Source organism: Tauraco erythrolophus, chromosome 4 (genome assembly GCF_009769465.1).
Source record: "Tauraco erythrolophus isolate bTauEry1 chromosome 4, bTauEry1.pri, whole genome shotgun sequence".
In the NCBI taxonomy this organism is placed as follows: domain Eukaryota; kingdom Metazoa; phylum Chordata; class Aves; order Musophagiformes; family Musophagidae; genus Tauraco; species Tauraco erythrolophus.
In genome coordinates this window covers 28,740,161-28,761,110 of record NC_141468.1, presented here as the reverse complement: position 1 = coordinate 28,761,110, position 20,950 = coordinate 28,740,161, and the positions used below count along the sequence as shown (strand labels likewise).

The 20,950-nt window shown below is 40.7% G+C and overlaps 1 protein-coding gene across 1 annotated transcript in view; it reads right to left on the bottom strand.

The window, feature by feature from the left end:
* Positions 1 to 20,950, bottom strand: part of LOC104375174 (uncharacterized) — a 68,503-nt gene that overhangs the window by 14,582 nt on the left and 32,971 nt on the right. The window contains 12 exon segments of the mRNA XM_086610509.1: positions 6,755 to 6,889; positions 8,010 to 8,087; positions 9,840 to 9,933; positions 10,135 to 10,310; positions 11,283 to 11,435; positions 13,294 to 14,096; positions 14,099 to 14,246; positions 15,477 to 15,623; positions 16,076 to 16,259; positions 18,411 to 18,624; positions 20,072 to 20,210; positions 20,441 to 20,474. Coding sequence (XP_086466635.1) covers positions 6,755 to 6,889; positions 8,010 to 8,087; positions 9,840 to 9,933; positions 10,135 to 10,310; positions 11,283 to 11,435; positions 13,294 to 14,096; positions 14,099 to 14,246; positions 15,477 to 15,623; positions 16,076 to 16,259; positions 18,411 to 18,624; positions 20,072 to 20,210; positions 20,441 to 20,474 — 2,305 coding nt within the window.

Here is a 20,950-nt window from a genome sequence, read left to right as displayed (position 1 = left end):
TAAGAAACATAAAGACAGTTTACATATCAATATACAATCCTCTACCACAATTCTCCCCGAATGCTCTCCAAGCCATTGCAATTGTTTGTGGATGGACTCACCATGGTCACTTAGATTAAAAAAAACACATGTTTGTGTAACGTGGTTGTTGCTGGCACAACCTACAAATTTTATCCTAATAAATTTAACTCTTGTGGGGAAATATATGGAAGACTGCCCCTTTTTTTTTTTTTTTTTTTTTTTTTTTTTTTTTTTTTTTTTATTATTAGCCCGATTTCCGATAAGATCAAGAGCTTGTTGGCAGTCTGTGTTAGCATTTTCAATGGCTAACTGGAATACCAACACATCTGCAGTAGCCGGATTTTCTGTTTATCTCTGAACTGCCATTTGTAGCTGATCAAAAAAAAAAAAAAAAAAAAAAAAAAAAAAAAAAAAAAAAAAAAAAAAAAAAAAAAAAAAAAAAAAAAAAAGGGCGGTCTTCCATATATTTCCCCACAAGAGTTAAATTTATTAGGATCAAAATTTGTAGGTAGTGCCAGCAACATGCTCAATACCTTATGACGACAAAAATACATACAGCTAATATCAGTGTTGCAAAACCGTAAACATGCATATTCCATTGTACATCTGCGAGCGCGCACCACGCTGCCAGGGCCTATAGCAGAAGGGAGCAGGCGAGCTGAGCCTCTCACGAGTGCAGCTCTGGTACCAAACTCGCTCATGCAGGCAAACATCTTGCATGACTTCTACCATCAGAATGCTGATGCTATTAGGTGACAATTTGGTATAACAAGAGAGCAAGCCCGCTCAATCGTACAATTGTGTAGTACCTGTCAAAATACGATCGTGCCACCAGTGAATGGTGTTAATCCTCGTGGTTTACGCTCGCAGGAACTTTGGCATACACTTCTTATCAGCCATATGTATTTTTGTCGTCATAAGGTATTGAGCATGTTGCTGGCACTACCTACAAATTTTGATCCTAATAAATTTAACTCTTGTGGGGAAATATATGGAAGACTGCCCCTTTTTTTTTTTTTTTTTTTTTTTTTTTTTTTTTTTTTTATTATTAGCCCGATTTCCGATAAGATCAAGAGCTTGTTGGCAGTCTGTGTTAGCATTTTCAATGGCTAACTGGAATACCAACACATCTGCAGTAGCCGGATTTTCTGTTTATCTCTGAACTGCCATTTGTAGCTGATCAGAAAAAAAATAATAATAATAAAAAAAAAAAAAAAAAAAAAAAAAAAAAAAAAAAAAAAAAAAGAGGCCAAACAAACAAACAAAACAAACCACCAAAATGCTAATAACTGCTTCTGCAGGGCTATAATAGAGCTTAGCAGGGTATTCCTTCGCATATAAGGGGAGATCCATGTACTATAGGGACTTTAAGAATGTATTTCCCTAACACCACCATGAACTTAAGTCATAGACACACCCAGAATAGCTGCAGCACGCATGCTTATGATAGCTAGTGCGATTCCAGAGCAGAATTTTGGGAACCAGCTAAAATCATTGCAGCTTCAATATTTGCACCAGGAGTTGGAGTGGCACAGGTGTTAACTATACTGAATAAGTTGGGTTGTTGGCTTGCAAAACAAACTAATGCTACAGCTTCTGCTTTATCAATGCTCTTAATTGACAGGATGGTTAAAATCTTTAGTAAAGCAGGCATTATATTGCTAGTAGTTCTTCTATGCATAGTAATAATCACCCCCTGCCTATTGTCACGCTCCCAGCGAACGGTACAGAGTACGGTTCATCAAGTAATGGTCATAGAAAAACAAAAAAGGGGAATTGTGGCATCATACACACAGTTACAGTTGGGGTTTGACCTTGATGATTTAAGCCTGTGCTCTTTTCTGAAGTTGGGAAACACCGATAAAGAGGGTGAGAAAGAAAAGGGAGTGTGAACAGCTGGTGCAGGGAGTGTGAGAAGCTGACATGGGAGTTTGGGAAGTTGATATAGAGTGTGTGAGAAAATGATGTTTAGTTTAGCAAGTAAAAAATAGCTCCTTTTTAGGCATAGCCAATAGTAAAGTTAAAATAGGTGCGTGCACTGTTGTTTGTAATCAATCACAGCTGGGTAAGGGGCGCGTGGACACATCGTGGCTAGAGTAATAATCTATAAAAGCTGCCTGTATAACAACAATAAAGGCCACTCTGCTATCACAAAAGAATTTTGGACACAGACAGTCACAGCTGCACAGCCTCCTTTAACAGTAATCATTAATGGGAAGGCTTTTCTGGCCTAGTTTACACAGGGGCTGATGTATCTATAGTGAAAAATCCTGACTGGCCACCCTCTCGGCCTCTGATACAAGCCCTGGCAGCTGTGATCAGAGTAGGTGGAACACAGATCCCACAGCAGAGTGCACAGACCTTGTTAGTAGTAGGCCCAGGTAACAAACAAGCTATTTTGAAACCATATGTTTTTGATGTCCCACGTACATTATGAGGTCGGGATTTGTTGAATCGCTGGAATGTGAGGCTAACCCCAAATTTTTAACACACATCACTGATGTCCAGCCCTGACTCAAGCTGGCAAGCCGGTCTGGGTCGATCAGTGGCCATTAAAAAGCGAGCGGCTGGAGTGAGCTCAAAAATTAGTCGACGAACAGCTCAAATTAGGACATATAATTCTCTCCACTAGCCCATAGAATACTCCAAAATTTGTTATCTCAAAGAAATCAGGAAAGTGGAGATTTATGTTAAAAGATTTAAGAGCTATTAATGCAATCATTTCACCAATGGGTGCTTTACAACCGGGTGTACCAAATCCTACTATGATTCCAGAATGTTAGCATTTGATGGTGATTGATTTAAAAGATTGGGTTATTTCACCTTTTTACTTTTTTATTTATTTGCACCCTAACGATTGTCCTAGATTTGCCTTTTCAGTTCCAGTGCTTAACAATGAACGACCCACGCAACAATATCATTGGATTGTACTGCTTCAAGGAATGATGAATAGTCCTACAGTTTGTCAATTGGTGGTAGATGATGCTCTCTGTCAGGTCAGACAGCAGATCAGGCTCAGCAGATTGCAGGTGCCTGCCCTGACCGTCAACATATTGTGCCTTCAAATACTCCAGCAGGAGTAAATCTAACAGGTTTATGTGCCAATGAATTATGGCAAACTGATATTACTTATATTCAATCATTTAATCGATCTAAATATGTGCATGTAACTGTTGATATGTTTTCTGCCGTTGTTGTTGCTACTGCTCACACTGAAGAAAACCATGGGAGTACCAGAGAAAATCGGGACAGACAGTGATCCAGTATGGTGCCTTTTTACAGGATTGGGGAGTGACGCACACTACCAGTATCCCTCATTCACCTATGGGACAAGTGGTTATTGAATGAATTCATTTAACATTAAAGCAAATAACTAAAAAAAAAAAAAAAAAAAAAAAAAAAAAAAAAAAAAAAAAAAGAAAAAAAAAGGGCGGTCTTCCATATATTTCCCCACAAGAGTTAAATTTATTAGGATCAAAATTTGTAGGTAGTGCCAGCAACATGCTCAATACCTTATGACGACAAAAATACATATGGCTGATAAGAAGTGTATGCCAAAGTTCCTGCGAGCGTAAACCACGAGGATTAACACCATTCACTGGTGGCACGATCGTATTTTGACAGGTACTACACAATTGTACGATTGAGCGGGCTTGCTCTCTTGTTATACCAAATTGTCACCTAATAGCATCAGCATTCTGATGGTAGAAGTCATGCAAGATGTTTGCCTGCATGAGCGAGTTTGGTACCAGAGCTGCACTCGTGAGAGGCTCAGCTCGCCTGCTCCCTTCTGCTATAGGCCCTGGCAGCGTGGTGCGCGCTCGCAGATGTACAATGGAATATGCATGTTTACGGTTTTGCAACACTGATATTAGCTGTTGAAATTGCTGGAACAGAAGAGAATTAGTTATTTCCCGCGATGCCGATCGAGACGATCCAAGTTACGATGTGTTCTCTCGGTACAACCTGGGCCACAGGCAGCGGCTGGGCGGGGGGGCGGGGCCAAGCGGCCGCTCTCCAGGCGCGGCCGACGGGTGGGGGGCAGCAGCGGCGGGGGGGGGGGGGGGGGGGGGGGGGTCCGCCCTCCCTCGCCTCAGCCGGGCGGGGGGCAGGGTGGCGATGACGACCCAGCAGCCCTGTGCCGGCCCCCCCATGTTGTCGTTGTTGTTGTTGTTGCTGCCGCAGCTCCGGCCGCTCGCGCTCCGTAACCGCCGCCGCCCCCTCCCGCCGAGGGACCATCAGCCGCGAACGAACCGGCGCAGCGGGGCCCGCCGCGCGGCTCCGTCCCGTCCAGCCGCGGCTCCGCGCACGGGCGGCAGCGCCGAGGCAAACGCCGCCCGCGGCCCCGGCCGGCAGCAGCAGCGGCGTTCCCGGGGCGCCGCCGGGCGCAGTGGGCGGCGCGGCGCGGGGGTGCCGGTGTACCGACTGCGTTGGAAGAGGGGAAAAGAAATAAGTCTGTCTTTCGTTCGGGGCCCTGGATCAAAAGATTCGATGATGACTTTTCCAGACCAGCAGCATCCCCACAGGTGGCTGCACGCCAAAGTTTAACGTCTATAGTGTCCCAAGTCCTTGTCATGTATATATTTGAAGAGTTTGCCTCCGGTACGTGGGCTGATACCCAAACCAGGAGTACCGGGAGTTTTATCAAGTCAGAACTGTTAATAGTGCTGGTTTCTCTAGCACTTTGTCAGCACTTTAACTACAGACTTATGTTCTATTAAAGCCATGCTTCCCATTGTTCCCAGTCGCTTACCTCCTCCTGTTGAGGCAGTTGTCGCTTTTTTTTTTTTTTTTTTTTTTTTTTCTTTTTCTTCAGTCGCTTACTTCTTTCCTTTGGTTCCTAATTCTTCGTGTTTCCCGATAATATCTTTTGCATACCCCCCTGCAATCAGGGGGGGCCAATATCTTTTTCCAAGTTTTAATCCACGCTTCTCTAAGAAGCTTCCCAACAACGACAATGCAACGTCCCGTTCCATCGTCTTACCGCGACAGTGGATCCTACAGATCTTCCGGCTTTCCCCTATAGGCCGCCTGTATGTAGATCTGCACGGCTTTCCCCGATGGGCCGCCTTAATGGATCCTGCGGATCGTCGGCTTTCCTGTATAGGCCGCCTGGGTAGATCCGCCCGGCTTTCCCCGATGGGCCGCCTGAGGTCGCCGTCCCTTCTCCGCTAAAATAACACTCGTTCAAAACAAGTAATAAATGTCCCGAGTGAAACGATGAGTCCAGCTCATTTTTTTCCCGCCCCACGTTGGGCGCCATAATGCGGAGAAGGGATTTGGAGAAGTACTGAGACGACTCAATATGAGTTAGCTGCAGGAAGTCTCGTTTATTGCGCAGTTCTTATTGCTTATATAGACAGTATTTGCCAATAATCCTGAGACCACACCTTTTCTACACCATTATTGGATGATACATATGCTTGTCATATTTAACAGCTTATTTCAAACAGGTACCCGCCTAGCGAAGCTCTGCTCTAAGCAAACACTACTCCCTTATCATACTGCATAGTTTTCTTATCCTTAACTTCAAGGGCATTCTGCCCCTGAGGCCTAACTTTAGAGCTCCAGTCCTTATTCACACAGGGTTTTCTTCGTGCAGTCTCTTCAAGGATCTGCACTCCGACAAGGTTCCACATCCAACAGGCCAATACCTAACAACAGAAATAGATGCCCCTGCTGAAGCAAAGGCCGCCCTCTTCTAACGTTTTAAGGCAAAAAGGTAGAAAAGATGTTGGAGAACACTTCAGCAGTTCTTCTACTCATAGCAGAGATTATGGTGGTAAGACTTTGGAATAAATTGCCCAGAGAGGTTGTGGATGCCCTCTCCCTGGAGGTGTTCAAGGTCAAGTTGGACAGAACCTTGAGTAGCCTGATCTAGTTGAGAGGTGTCCCTGCCCACGACAGGGAGGTTGGAGTAGATGATCTCTAAGGTCCCTTCCAGCCTATGCCATTCTATGATTCTATGATTATGTAGGTATGCACATCACAGGAGAGCATAGGTCAATCTAAAGCTTTCATGGGATCTTCAGTGACCAGCAGGCAGGGGCTTGTGAAGGAATTTTTTCTTTTGGAATTCTTGAATGTTTTATGCCCCTCTGCCATTACCTCCATCTCTTCTTTTTGTGTGTTTACTTATTCACATGTTGTTCTTCCTCTTGGTGTTTTCTCAGCAAAACCAGAGGAGAGCTGGCAACTGTTTTGACTTTGTACTTCCATTTTTCCTCTACAGAAAAGGAGAAAAGGGAAAGACGTGCCCCTTGGAAACTGACAGCCGTTTCTTGTTTCCCAAGCACTAGTTCATTTGGCCAGAAATCCTTCAGTACATTTTTCTGCAAAGCTTTTAAGCTCCTGCTACCCTGAAAACATGCAGCAGCTCCTCCATACATTACAGTGGAAACATGAAGCAATTTTAACCCTGCCCAGAAACCACAGGGTCAGAAGATGACCAGAAGGGATCCAAGGAAAGAACTAGGTAACTGTAGCCTTGCTCCATGTGCTCAACTGATAGCAAACCCCACTGGGAACTCTTCCCAACAGAACCACTCCAGAATTTACACAAAGATACTCAGCTAGCTTTTATTTGCTTCCTGAATGATCCCTAAGTGACAAGATACTCAGTGCCTGAACAGCAGGGGTAACAGAAAAAGCTGAGTATGTAAGAACTCGAGAAAAAGGTGGACACGGTTCTCCTGGGTATTGGCTAGATATCTGGAGAATTTTCTGGGCTCACCTGTTCCAAGAGTTCAGCCTTTTCCCTGTCAAGCTGAGCAATACGCTCTTCAAGGTGGGACCTTGACTTCAATTGCTCTTCCCACATGCTGTGCAAGTCCTTTGATGTCAGAGCCAGCACATCCTGCTTTTGCATCTGTGAAAGCAACAGTGGCAAAAGAAAAAACTAAGATGACTGGAAAAATAACACTGCAATGGAAAGCTGTAACTTTAATGGAATCAGGCCTAAGCTCTCCTCTTCCCATCTAAGATCTACAGTTAAGGTCAAGGCAGAGTGTAAAATACCTCGGGAAGCATAACCAAGAACAGCCATCGAAGCTGGTGGAAAGAATGAACACTCTAGAAGTAACAAGATGAGGTTACAACTTTGGGGGATAAGATGACACAGGCATGTACAAAATCACCCTACAACTTTCTTCCAAAGGTCCTCTGGAGGTTATGATACATACTTGAATAATTCCTCTAGTGCCCACCACAGAAAATACTACTTCACTACTTCTGTAACAGCTGTAAAAGAAAATGTTTTCAAATAGCCAATGCTATTTATGCTTCTACCCAAAGGGGCAAAGATTTGCCTAACAGATGCATTTGAGAGAAGGAGAACGTGCAGATTCAGTTCAAGTATAAAGAATGCATGTTGACTAGATCCTTTTAGTGGCATTCTATAAGGAGAAAAAAAACCAAGTCTACTGATCTACAGAAAGTCATGCAAACCTTAGCACAAAGGCTTAAAAAATCATAAGGGTGTACAACTTTCTCAAGCATCCTTACAGAGTAAGTGAAACACTGGGTGTTGTGACAGAAGCTCACATGGTCTCAAGGGCAAGCTTTGACAAAGCTGCAAAGGTAACACAGATCTCCCAAGTCCAGTCTCCTCTCTCAGCTTTCAACCACAGATCTCCCTCCTGCCCATAACATCCATCCTATCCATCCTCTGCCATGGTTTAACTCCAGTAGCCAGCTAAGCACCACATAGCCACTTTTTCACTCCCCCTGGTGGGACGGAGGAGGGAATTTATCAAACAAATCACGCTGACGAACACAAGTATCTTGCACACCATCACACGGATATAAACCACAGCAGCAGGCGAATGAGGAAATTTATAGACTTTTCCCTTGAGGGTGCCTTGCCCTAAAACCAGAAGGGTATTTGTCATCTGAACTGAGTCTACTCAGCTCACCTGATCTTTTCATCAACTACCTGCACACAAAAATTCAAAGACTAAAACAGTCATTCACAGAAGCCAGTCATGTACCTGCTGCTGGTGGTGGTCCTCTGCAGCTGCCTGTGTTGTCCGTAAGCCAGTTATCAAGTCTTCCAGGCGGCTATGAACCTGCATTTAGAGAAGCAAGAAGACACTATGACTTTCCAGACTGAAGTTTACACCTCATTACCAAAAATATTACATATGCCTTTTCACTTCTTCATGCCTACAGTATTTACACCCAGCACCAATGATTGAAATGGTCTTCATTTGATGCCGCTGTGAAACCGTGAGCAATCATCACCTCTGCTGTGTGCTCCAGGGAGAGAGAACACCATGTGGGATGCAAAGAATCTTCAGTGAAAACAGGCAGGAGTAGCTTTTCCCATCCACAGTACATTTGAAACCCAGGGAAGGACCAGCACTGGGACTGCCTCCCCTCTTCTCTTGTCAGTATCAGTACATCACAAAGTTCAACTTGCACATGTAGTTATTTCAAAATCTCTTCAGCACTAATTAACAACTACAGTGGTAACAAGAACTCTAGTTCATGGGTTATAATACAAAAATAATTTGCTTCATACAGGCATCCTGCTTTCACTGGGACACAATCATAGAAACTGTTTTCTGTTCAGAGAAGTTACGTTTCTGAAGTAAGCTGCAGTTCTAAAAAGACTGCAGCATCGGTTGGGTGAGAACAAAGTTGACAAGACACTTATTTTTAGTTTGTAGCCAGACATGGCATGCAGGTATCTATAGCGCTCAAGGACTTCTCAGCTTGTTTTTTGCTAATTACCCAGATGTCCAGGAACCTGGGGGAAGAGTGGCCGGGGTGACTGACACCTAAATTGGCAAATGGGTATTCCATACCAAGTAACATCATGCTTACTATAAATGGGAAAGTTTGTTGGGGACGCGCACTCTTCTCTCTCCTCCTCTCCCTCAATGGTTGCTGTCACTTGCCATTCTGCTTCCGAGGCCTACTCTCTCTTCCAGGATTGCAGTTTCAGGACTTTCCTGCTCTGGGTTCGCTAGCTGGGAATGGGGTGGACATTGGTCAAGGGGCGGTGAGCAATTGCACCGTATATCACTTACCTATATATATTATAATAGTTACCATTACTATTTTTCATTTTATTTTATTTCAATTGTTAAATAGTTCTCTCAACCCATGGGCCTACCTTCCTTTTCTGGATTCTCCTTCTCGAGCGAGGAGAGGTCGCCAGGTAACAGAACAGCTGGCTATTGTTTACCCCTGGACACAGGCTAAACGTAGACAACAGGCCACAGATGACAGCACCTTATCTGAGCTAAAATTAACCGCTGTGTAAAGGCAGTGGGAAATTCCAAGGCTCGCACTGAGTTCTGCATATGATACCACAGGCATTCCTGTTCACTGTTTCATGAAACCAAACACACACTAAGTGACCAAACGAAAAGCAGTTCTGTACAATAAAAGCTCTAGGGAGTATAGGTTTTGTTCCAGCCTGATGATGCCAGTCAGCCCTCCAAAACAGAGTGCTTGGCATCAATATCTCCTGTGGAATTTCAATGAGTTAATTTGATGAATACCTTTACTGATACACGTTGCAACAAGTGTCTGAAGCAGCACCTGGTATCACTACAGGTCTAAAGCGGGCAATAGTTACATCAGCATACTAGTGTCAAATCGTTATCTTAGCTGCTATAGTAGCATGGGAAAACTCTCAAAACCAAAAAGGTGGGGAGCGGACCAGGCTGCTTTCCAAGCAGCCTATATTCAGCAGAATGCAGGAACTGGAAATGCAAGCTCTCCAGGAAAACCTCATCTTCGCGTTCCCCCACAGCAGTAGGTAACCAGGCTCACAAGCTCACACAGAGGGAAGTTTAAGATCAGCTTACTGAGGCAGAGGCCTGCAGGTCTCTCTGAAGGGCTTCAATCCTGTTGTTTTGTTGCTGGACTGTGGCTTCCAACCTGGCATTTTCAATTTCGAGGCTTAAAAAGAAACATAGGTCTTATTACAGAAATCCACCAGAGCGCCCGTTCAGAAAGAACAGTATGAAATCACGTACTTTGAGACAAAAGCATCCTCCAGAATTGTGCAGGAACTTTTTGTGAGGCAACAAGGCTTCGTGTTGTTTTCATCCAATCCCAGAAAGTGACAAGACATTTTGCTTCAGTGTGTTATTCTCTTACCGTTGCACGTGTTCTTCCAGTTGCTTTATAGTAGTATGAGTCCCGGAAGATGTCAACAGGAGGTCCTGCAGTTTCTGGGAAGAAGCTATTACTTCTCTTTCCTTCTCATCCAGGGCAGTCTTCAAGTCATGAACACGATGCTCAGACTGAAGCTGCTCTTCTTCCAACTCCCGCAACTGTGAAATCACAGCAAGCAGCCACAGTAGTCAGGTGAGCTTTTATATAGAGGAGTCAACTGCTGCTGAAGAACTCAAGTACTGCATCTGCCTGCACATAGCCTCCACCTGAAGAACTGTAATCATTTCAAGTACCTTCAGACCTTCACTCCTCCTAGCAAATGAGCACAAACTGTGTTCCTTCCTCATCTTTCATGCTGGCCTCTGCCATCCCTCCACTGATTCCATATAGCAGGGTTCTAAGCACCAACATGGCCCCTGCTACCCTTTTGGTGACTCGTGACACTATTTGTATCCACATTTGCTCCTCCTTGAAAACAGGAATTAAAAAGTTCGTCCTTCTCCTAAAATGACTTCTCAACTCCCTCGTAAGGAGATGTAAGATGATTTCTATTTCAGAACTCTGAGGCCTCCATACTTCAGTTTTTGTAAGAACACTGCAAAAGGTGGTCCCCACCTCAGAAAGTAGCTTACAATTCACTTGCTAGAAAGCTGCTTAAGGATGGCAAATGACAGCAGGGCCAAAGAAGGGGAATAATAATAATAATAATAATAATAATAATAATAATAATAATAATAATAATAATAATAATAATAATAATAATGATGTTACCTGGTGGTGGCAGGAGTGAGGGGGAAGCACAGACAGCATAAAAAAGCCCAAATGCAGCCATCCAATATTTCTACTGTTTTTCAGAAACCAGACAATCTGCTTGGCCAAACCAAATGCAATAAGCTATAGACACATCAGTTTATTTTGCAAAGCACATTAGGAAATACAAACCTTTATCCAAGTAAGGACATAGTGTCCTCATGTCAAATACATGGACATAAAGTTCATAAAACTGTGCAATTAATTCACACACCCTTCAATCTATCCTGTTGAAGTTTTTTTGTAGGGTTTTAGGATGTTTTCTCCTAGTTTGAACAGCCACCCTCAGATCTAATCATATGGTTACAGATATCACATACCTTGGTTTTAACCTTTTCCAATTCCTTTTGCAAGCGCAGCTTGTCTTCCTCCAGGTCACTGCGGTAGCGCGTCGTAACTTCAAGTGAAGCTTCTGACATAGATTGCTTTTTAAGGGCATCAGCAAGCTCCTGCTGCAGCTGTCTGACTATGACCTAACGAACCAGTTAAATGAGCACGAAAAAAATTTGTAAGAAAATGAAATATGCCTTTAATTTATTTGATTATACATTAGACCTGTCTTCAGATCGAACTCAAAGGTATGAAATTTTGCCTGCCACCTGCAGGCATCTGCACAGATGACCTCTCTTCATCTTTCTCAGCTGAGCACCTCCAAACTATTAGTAGCTGCTCACAAGGATTTCTGTTTCCTAACACATAAAAAAGGCTCAAGTATTATTCTCCTCAGAACAATACACAAGCACACACTGCAATTGTGTATTTTTTTCCAACAAAACCCAAAGAAATCTGTTGTTATATAAGAGCCACAGTTTGACCGCAGATAATACTGATGACCAAAGGCAGGAGCTTGTATTAGATCGTTCTTTGTTCTATTCTCCATTATGCAAATATAATTAAATGAACACATATCTGAAAGGTCTTATGAGATACACTTTAAGTATATATTGAACCACATCCTCTTGCAGTCTTACCACGTCCATTTTAGAATAACAACTGCCATTGTACTGACAGATTAGCTTAACAAAAATCTGGATAGTTCATATCTATCTATTTATCTATCTAAATATATATCTAGTACCTTCAAAAGGAACCTGTTATTTGGGTAGGAAAAATACAAAGTAATTTACAGATTAAAATGATTGATGTCACTGCTGGAGTTCTCCCTTCCCCTTAAAGTAACTGACAAATGAAGAATAACGTGGTTATCTGACACATGCAGATATTTACCTCACTCAAAGATTCTGGGTTTGTTACGAAGAAGGAAATTTAATTTTAAATCACTAATCAATCATTAAGGGAGACAAACCTTACACCAGAGTGTCTAAATACTTAATGTGATTAGCTCCCATTTCCCAGAAAGTAAAGGAAGATTAAACAAGAAGGATATGGCAACTTTTAAATCACTGCTTTACCTGGAATTGATAGAATACTTTATCAATAGAGAATACCCCACCTGCTCCTAGGAACATATATAATAATGCACTCTCCCATTACCTGTAGCTTTATCAACTGCCTATCTATTCCTCACTCCTACCCTGCCTTTATTCTCTTCCATCTTTTTTCTTGACAAAAATCATCTACATGCAGAAACGGGAGCAACATTTGATTCATGCATGTTTGAGCAACGTAAAACCACACCAGTGCTCTGCACAGGAACATGTTTCATATACATGTACTGTGTGAATTTGCAGTTTCACTGATGTCCTAATGAGTCTTCTGACCAGTTAATTCATCTATCATGGAGCCACAAAGAAAGAACAAATTAAATATAGCTACACATCATAAAACAGAGAAGAGAAACCTTCGGTCAGTGTCTGGAACGAGCTTCTTGAAGAACAGGCAGGACCCTTAGAATCCCCAAACACATACATAAATTAACACCTGGACACTAATAATACTCTTCAATTTTGATAGCAACTTAGAGAGAAGTGATTTCTTTTCTCTGTAGGAGTTTAATTTATCCCTCATCACTTGTCCGCATCTTCATTTCTCAACCCTCACATATTAGATGGTTCTTCCTTTTATACTACTCTTTATGTCTACATAAAAACCATTCTATAGGGCATAAAACAGACTAAGGAAAAGAGACAAAAAAAGTTCTAGAGAAGAATCACCTTTCCTGATCAAAGCTTAGACTTAGATACCTTTTTCTGTTCTCTGCTCAGATCCGAGCGGTAACATCCTGTTTGCTGAAACCTTTCACAGCTCCAAAAGAAACATGAAAAACCATAACAAATCAGCATTATTTGGTGCCATGCTACATTTGAGAAACATAAAATAATTCCAAGAACTGACAAACTTTAAATTGCTCTTTCCAAGTGTATACTTTACCTCTCTTTCTACTTTGTCAGTCTCATATTTAAAGACTTGTTCTCTCAAATCAGTACACTTAGCATTTAATTCCTTGTTTCTCTCTTCCACTAGGTAAACTTGCTTTTCAGTATCAGCTCTGAGCTTGTTGAAAATATCATTAAACCGGTCCTGCACATCATTCACTACTTTTTCTTTGATGATCCCCTTGTTCTGCATATCTTCCAGTTGCTGACGGAGTAAAAGGTTTTCACTCTGGAGCTGGGCCAATCGCTCCTGCATGGATTCCTGCTTTATTAGAAGCTTGCTTACTTGATCTTTCTCAAGTTGTCGAGCATGATCGCATTCCTTTGCCTGACACTGGGCTTGACTTAAGTCTTTTTGTGTCATTTCTAAAAGCAACGCTTTTTCTCTGAGTGTTTGTTTCAACTGGTGAAGCTCATTTTCTAGACTATTAGCTTTGCTTTCAGCTTTACTCAGCTGCTGAGACAAGCTGTTGTTGGTTTCTCGCACATCAGAGAGGTCATGATGGAGCTTGTCTTGCAAGCGAAGCCATTCATCGCGTTCTCTCTGAAACGTTCGTTCAACATCGCTTTTTGATGACTGATGACGTTCAAGTTCTTGAACAGTAGTGTTCAGGCGGGAACGAAATGATTCGATTTCTGTCTCTAGTCTGTCTTTGCTTTCTTTTGTCTGCTCAAGTTTGGAAGTTAGCACAGCAGATTCGGTCTTTAATAAGTTCAGCTGTCCATTGTACTGAAAAACTGTTTGTGTTAAGGCTTCCTCGTTCAGTTTAAGTTCCTTTTTGAGATCTTCATTTTTTCTTTCAAGGTCTCGTTTTCCTCTAAATATTTTCCTTCTTCCTCCTGGTGCCTAAGTCTTACTTGGTCAAGTTCCAGTCTTAGCATAGCAATCTCATCTTGCAGTAACTGATTTTTGTACAACAGATCTTTTTCTCTCTCAGAGTCAGATTCCTGAATGACAAGGAACATGAATAAATAGCCAGCTGGGAAATGAATCTACAAAACCACTTCAGCATTAAACTGCATTTTAACCTTTCTAAGACTGAAGCATGACTTCAAAAATGAGAGTGAAATTTCCGGTAACACGTAAGCTACTCTATGAACTCATGCACATGTGCAACACAGGCATGCAATGGAAGCGTAACATACTCTTAAAACCTCAATGAACCTCTCAAATATACATTGCTTTTTTTTTTTTTTCCTTAAACCAGCCACCAAGTAATAAAATTATTTTAAATATCTCAAGTATAAAGCTTTTAAAATGACAATGCCTTCTTGTATATGCATGCCTTAAATTAACCCCAAAGGGAATATTTTAAACTGTGTTACAAATCTGGTAAAAAGAAGCTTAAAAAAGGTATTTTCCTTCTCGAACATCTTCTTAACCCTTATCTTTTGTATTACTAAAAGTTAGCTATACAACTCAATCATCCCTGGAACGCAATAGCCTTGTATATTTCTTATTCATTGCATATTGTTTATTACATATACGACTTTTTTTTTCCACATAAACATATTCACTCTACATTTACTGGGCAGCACAGCCAAAACCAAACAATTCTTCCTAGAACTGCACATTCTTAGTAAATTCAGTAAATTATTTTCAAGATTTGTTTGTTGGTTGATTTTTTTTTATACAGTGTTTATGATTGCTTTTTCTCCTCCAATTATTGTAACGCCTACAGAGTGTTTAATTCATTGATGATATTCCTTCACAAAATTTTAGTATGTGGAGGTGGAAAAGAAAGGCACATCTGAAGTAAGTTTGATAAGGGAATAAGTAACTAAAAAAAACAAGTAATGGGAACACACAGAGTGAGCGTCGAACAACTTTCTTCCTGGTCAACCTTGTTGTAGGTAGCTAGGTGTTTCACTACTAGAACCCTTAAAAAGTGATGATAAAACGTCTATGAAATGAAAAATAACAGATAGCTTAAGAAATGGAGTAAATAGTGTCTTCTATTAGTTTCCTACTTGCACATGCAATTCAGGTACATACAGGACTGATGCTGCTTTCTGGAACTTTTAAAGACATAAGGGAAAATAGAAAAGGTATTTACACAGTTAAGTTACACTGGTAAATAATCCATCGAGAAGCAGAAAAAGTTACGTAAAATTTATTATGACTTTAGAATGAACATGGTGAAATTTAATTAATTAGAAAAAAATACATCTGCTTACCTCTGAATTTTTTCCTATCGTTCTTCTTGTCTCTTCTTCTAGTTCCTTTTGTCTCCAAAGGTGGTTGTTCAAAATCCCTTCTTGCAGGGCTCTGGCACTCTTTTCCTGAGAGAGCTGTCTCTGTGTTTCATCGCGCTCTTCTTCAACCTACAGTAATACAATTAAACTACTTGCATCTTGAGAAAAATCAGAGCTAACATTATCTCTCTGTTCTCCTTTGTATTTTTGCAAATATTTTCGCTTCCCCACAGTTATGATAACCCATCTACAAATAATAAATTCTAATTTTACTCTGAAAAATTAAGAAAAAAATAGAGAATGTTTTGTAGTAATTTAGAAAAATAACTCAAAGTCAGGCTTTGCCTGAAATACAAATGAAACCTAAACTTTGAAAAAGGAGAAAAGGAATCACAAAGGAAATCAAAGAAGGGAAAAAAAAAAAAAACAGCTGTCCTGAACCTTTCTCAAAATTTGCAACAGTTATCCAATATCTCTTCCATGAACAAAGTATCTTCTTCTTTAGACATACGGGAATATAATGCCAATTAAACAGAAGGAGAAAATAAGATGACTGGTGTTTAACCCATTATTTAATATACCTGTTTCAAGAGCTTTCTCAGTGTTATTAACTCCATTTCTAAATTCCTGGAGTGTAACTCAAGTTGCTGTTTCTCCTCCATCTCTTTACAATATTGATCTTCTTTCCTTCTGAGTTTTTCCTTTGTTTTCTCATATAGTGTTTCTACTCTGAGCCTCTTTTCCTCTTCTTGTTTCAGAGTAAATCTGGGATTTAACAGCATATTTGAGGAACTACATTACTGATACAAAAAGTAGGTATTCCACATTATGAACTTGCAGAGACAACTTAAACCATAAAAAAATCTTAAATCTTTTCAGATTTCATATTTTTACTGTAATTTTTAACTTTTTGAAGAATTCTAACTTATCCATAGTATCACTTGTACAAGATATGGAAATGAACCATTGAATGATTTATCATTTATTTGTAAGTAAATTTGCACAGGTAAATATACAGTAGTATGCACATTTCTATGATTTCTTTAGAAAAATCATCTTCATGTTATAGACACTTTATCCAAAAGGAGTTCATTGTCTTACCAGATCAAAGCATAATAAACTTTTACTATGATTAAATACATTTTCTGAATATGCTGAGCATTGCCTACATATTACAGCTTCAGTGACTGCGACTAATACTGATGAAGCAGCACTCAACTTATCTATGAATTTTTTATCAAGCCTTCTGTAAGTCTAAAACAACTGCTGACCATAGGAAAAGCAAGCACCTTCTATTTACTCAAGAATGAGGTCAGTGTTCAAAAATAGATTTAGCAATGCACAGGGTTTAAGCTTAATACGATTAAAAATACTTTTAAACCTCAATAGATCTACATCTAGGAGAAACAATAGCAGTGTATTTTGGAAGCTAATTTGTAATGAAAGCCTTAGGAAATGCTAGCTTCTTTACTAAACAATCAGCAGTAAGTACCAATATGGTAAAAAACGGCCCATGGTGTGTCCATGGTAGCCAAACAAGAAAGCAGTATTATGTTTGATAACTATTTTGAATATTTTTTTCTGATATCATTGCAATGGTCAACAAGAAAAAAAATATATCAAGTATGAACATAAGGAAAGAGCTGCCAACTGAAAATATGCTTTAGAAATTTTGCAAAACAACTATCAGCAACCACTAAAATGATTTGAAAGATCGACAATAACATTTGTATTTGAATTCTTTATACTGCAAGAAAAAGCTTCACAGATAATTTTTAGTGTAATTTCACAAAAAGTATAGCTTTTTTAAGTGTAAAGTTAACATTGCTTTGAGAATTCAGCTAGAATTAAAATATTAATTATTTGTAATGGATAGATATTGAAGAATTTTGAAAAATGGCTGGAGTCAAATCCAGGCCAAGTTGGGACTGATTTTGTCTTCCTCATAATCCTCTTGCATGTACTGGGAGCCACAACTCCTCGAAGCTCAGTTCCCTCAGCCTCTCCTCACAGGACTGGTGCTCCTGCCCCCTGACCAGCTTGGTAACTCTTCTACTGAACTCACATATGTCAATTAAGTAAGATCTCTTGTACTGGGAGGTCAAAAATTGGGCCTAGTGCTCTAGACACAGTTCAGCAAGTGCTGCGTAGGGGCGGATAATCACTTTCCCTCAATCTCCTGGCTATGCTGCTCTGAACACAGCCCAGAACGTTGTTGGCTTTCTCAGCTGCCACCTCATACTCGCTCACGTTGAGCTTGTTCTCTGCCAAGACTCCCAGGGCCTTCTCAGCAAGCTCCCCAGCCAGGCCATCCCACAGTACATCATCACAAGGGCATCTTCCTTCCCAAGTGCAGGGCTTCGCATTTGTCTTTGGCTGAATTTCATATAGTGCTTGCTGGCCACTCTTGTCTGAAGTGATGTGAGCAGTGCCTGAAAACCTCACAACATCCAGGTCTAGCTCAGGAGCATGGGGAAAGGGACAATCTCGAATTTGACCTTTCAAATAAACAAACTAGCAAAAAACAAATGCTGTAAACTCTGTTCTGAGTTGCACTCTGTGGAGTTTCCAGAATTCCTAATATTGTACACCAACACAAGCTGCAAAGACAAAATAATAATAAAAAAATGTCTCTCATAAATCTCTCTTGTAAATCTCATTTTCCCATAAATACTCTCTTGCTCTCTCCTCTTGCTACTAAAAAAAAAGTTAACATCTAGAAGATTTTACACGGAGCTAGTATCCAGGCATTTTCCCCCTGATACTATGTCCTTTATACTAGAACTTGCCCACAGGATTCAAAACACCCAAACTCAAAAGAGTAGAAACTTCTCATTCTATTGCCTGTACCACCAGCATCTTCTGCAACATGAACACTGACAAGATAACACATGATCAGAACACAAGGTTACATACTTAAGGCTTTGGATATCGCTTTTCCATTCCACTTCTTGGTGAGCCAATATGGATTTCAAATCTTGAGTTTCTTCCGCTATTAATTGTGACTCCTCCTTTTCACTTTCCAATTTCCTTACTTCTCTCCAGACAGCTGTATACCGATTTTTTTCACGTTCTATTATCTGTTCATATTCAAGAAGTATGTTTTGAATTTTCAACAAAATAGCAGAACCTATTTTGAGACAGAAAAGACACAAAGCTGCACATATACTTTCCAATGTATAAATTATTTAACGCTTTGCTGTACTGGGTGTAGGTGGCAAGGTTCTGATAGTGGGAAGACTGCAGGTAGCGGGGAGGCCTCTGTGAGAAGAGGCCAGAGGTTGCCCCATGCAATTGCCCACAGCCAATTCCAACAGACCCACCACAGGGCACAGCTGAGCCTCTCAGCCACGTGGGTGGTACCTCAGGGAAAACATATATTAGGAAAGGACAAAAATACCACACAGGCACAGGAGAAAGAGAAAAGAATGTGAAAAACAGCCCTGTGAACACCCAAGTCAGTCGAAGGAGGAGGTACACCAGGTGTCAGAGCAGAGATTCCCCTGCAGCCCATGGAGACACCATGGTGGTATAATTATTACCCTGCAGCCCCTGGAGAGGACCATGCTGGAGCAGACATGCATAATGCAGTGCAATGGAGGACCCCATGCCAGTGCAGGTGGATATTTCCTGAAGGACCAGCAGCTCATGAAGAGCCCAGGCTGGAGCAGATTTTATCTGAAGGACTGTAGCCCAAGGAAGGTCTCACACTGGAGCAGGGGAAAAGTGTGAGGAGGAAGAAGCAAAAGAGGGAAACTGCTATGCCCTGACTGCAGACCTCAGCCTCCCTGTGCTGCTTGGGGAGGGGTAGGGGGAGTTGGGAGTGAAGGAGTGATGTTGAACTTGAGAAGGGGGTGGTAGGGAGGTGTTCTTTTGGGTTTTTTTTGTCTTTGTTTCTCACTATGCAAATTTATTTTAACTGGTAACAGATTAAGTTAAGTTTCCCCAAGTGGAGTCCGTTTTGCCTGTGATAGTAACTGGTAAGTGATAGCCCTGCTTTTGTATTGATTCTTGAGCTTTTGCATTCTATTTTGTCCTGTTGAGGAGTGGGGTGGGTGGGAATTTGGCCTTCAGCCAAGGTTAACCCTTGCCTAACAAAATTTTAGCATAGTTTAACAGACGTAGTAAGTGGTGCTTATGTTTCTATAATGCTATGGGTATATATGTAAGCATCTTATGACAGTTTATTTTTTATTTTTTTAGATATATATTTAAGCAAAGCTGTTATTTTGCTGTACTATTTGTCATTAGCTATTGAAGGGATGTAAAGGTGAAAAGAAGATCTTGCTAACTTTTGATGACTGCATTAGATGGAGCTGAACTGTACTTTGCATGAACCTGCTTCTCCAACTCCACTAGACAGAGAACCAATGATATAGTAAGGCATGTTTGCTGACAATACAGGCAAACATCTAAGGTTAGGTGAGATAATTTCACATCTTTTGAGGGGGATCTCTAATCATAAAGAAATATTAGATCAAAATATAAAACTAAAATACCCAGGAGTGCAAACAAAGAAATTATGTTTTAAAGAAGGAACTTGTAACAGCTGAAGACAAAGTGACTTGAAAACACACCTGTATGATCCACACTAAGCTGTTCTAACAGCAACATGGCCTCTTTGTAGGTTGAAGTTGGTAATTCAACATCCTCTGAAGTTGTGTCAGACGAGTGAGTTAAGTCAAGATCATCAGTTACATCCACTTGTATGCTGACCTACAAACAATACAGTATTTTCTGTATACGGCTATAGGGTATTACAGATCATTACAAATGCACGAATCATTCATTCTCTCATTCACACCCCATAGATTTGGCTTAAATACAATAAAGCTGCGTACTAGCAGCAATCTGTGCATCTGGTTGATCACTACCTAAACCCTGTTCCCATCTAAGTGACTAAAAGCTGATATGCACTATTCATCAAGAAACTAATTTTACAGTACCTTGTTCTTGTCACTCCCTGTTTTTGCTGCAGGTCTGGAAAACAGAAATATATTTCAGTACTGGAATGCTTATACTGCATTATGAACAATGTCTAAAGTTGCTCTGAAATCTTAATTTCAGAATTAAACTAAAATTTAGTATGAATTTTGTTAGATGTAGTTGAAGACTGAAAAAAAAATGTGTACTATTATGACTATTGAAAGGCTATTTTTTTTTCCACAAAATATTAAGAAAATAGTTGAAATAACTGTTTCTCTGCACTTCACTCAAAGCGACAGGAATCTTACAGCTACAGATATGCAGATACAAAGCTATGTGCGATCCCTGTTCAATACTAGAGGTTTAGCTCTCGTCAGTATTGAGAATCCTTCCTTTACAGGTCAAAGAACCATAATTTTGGATTCTCTAGTGTACCAGATCTGGGTTAGATGTAGTTAATTTTCTTCACAGCAGCCCACACAGTGCTGTACGTTAGATTTCTGACCAAAATAATGTTGACAACACACCAA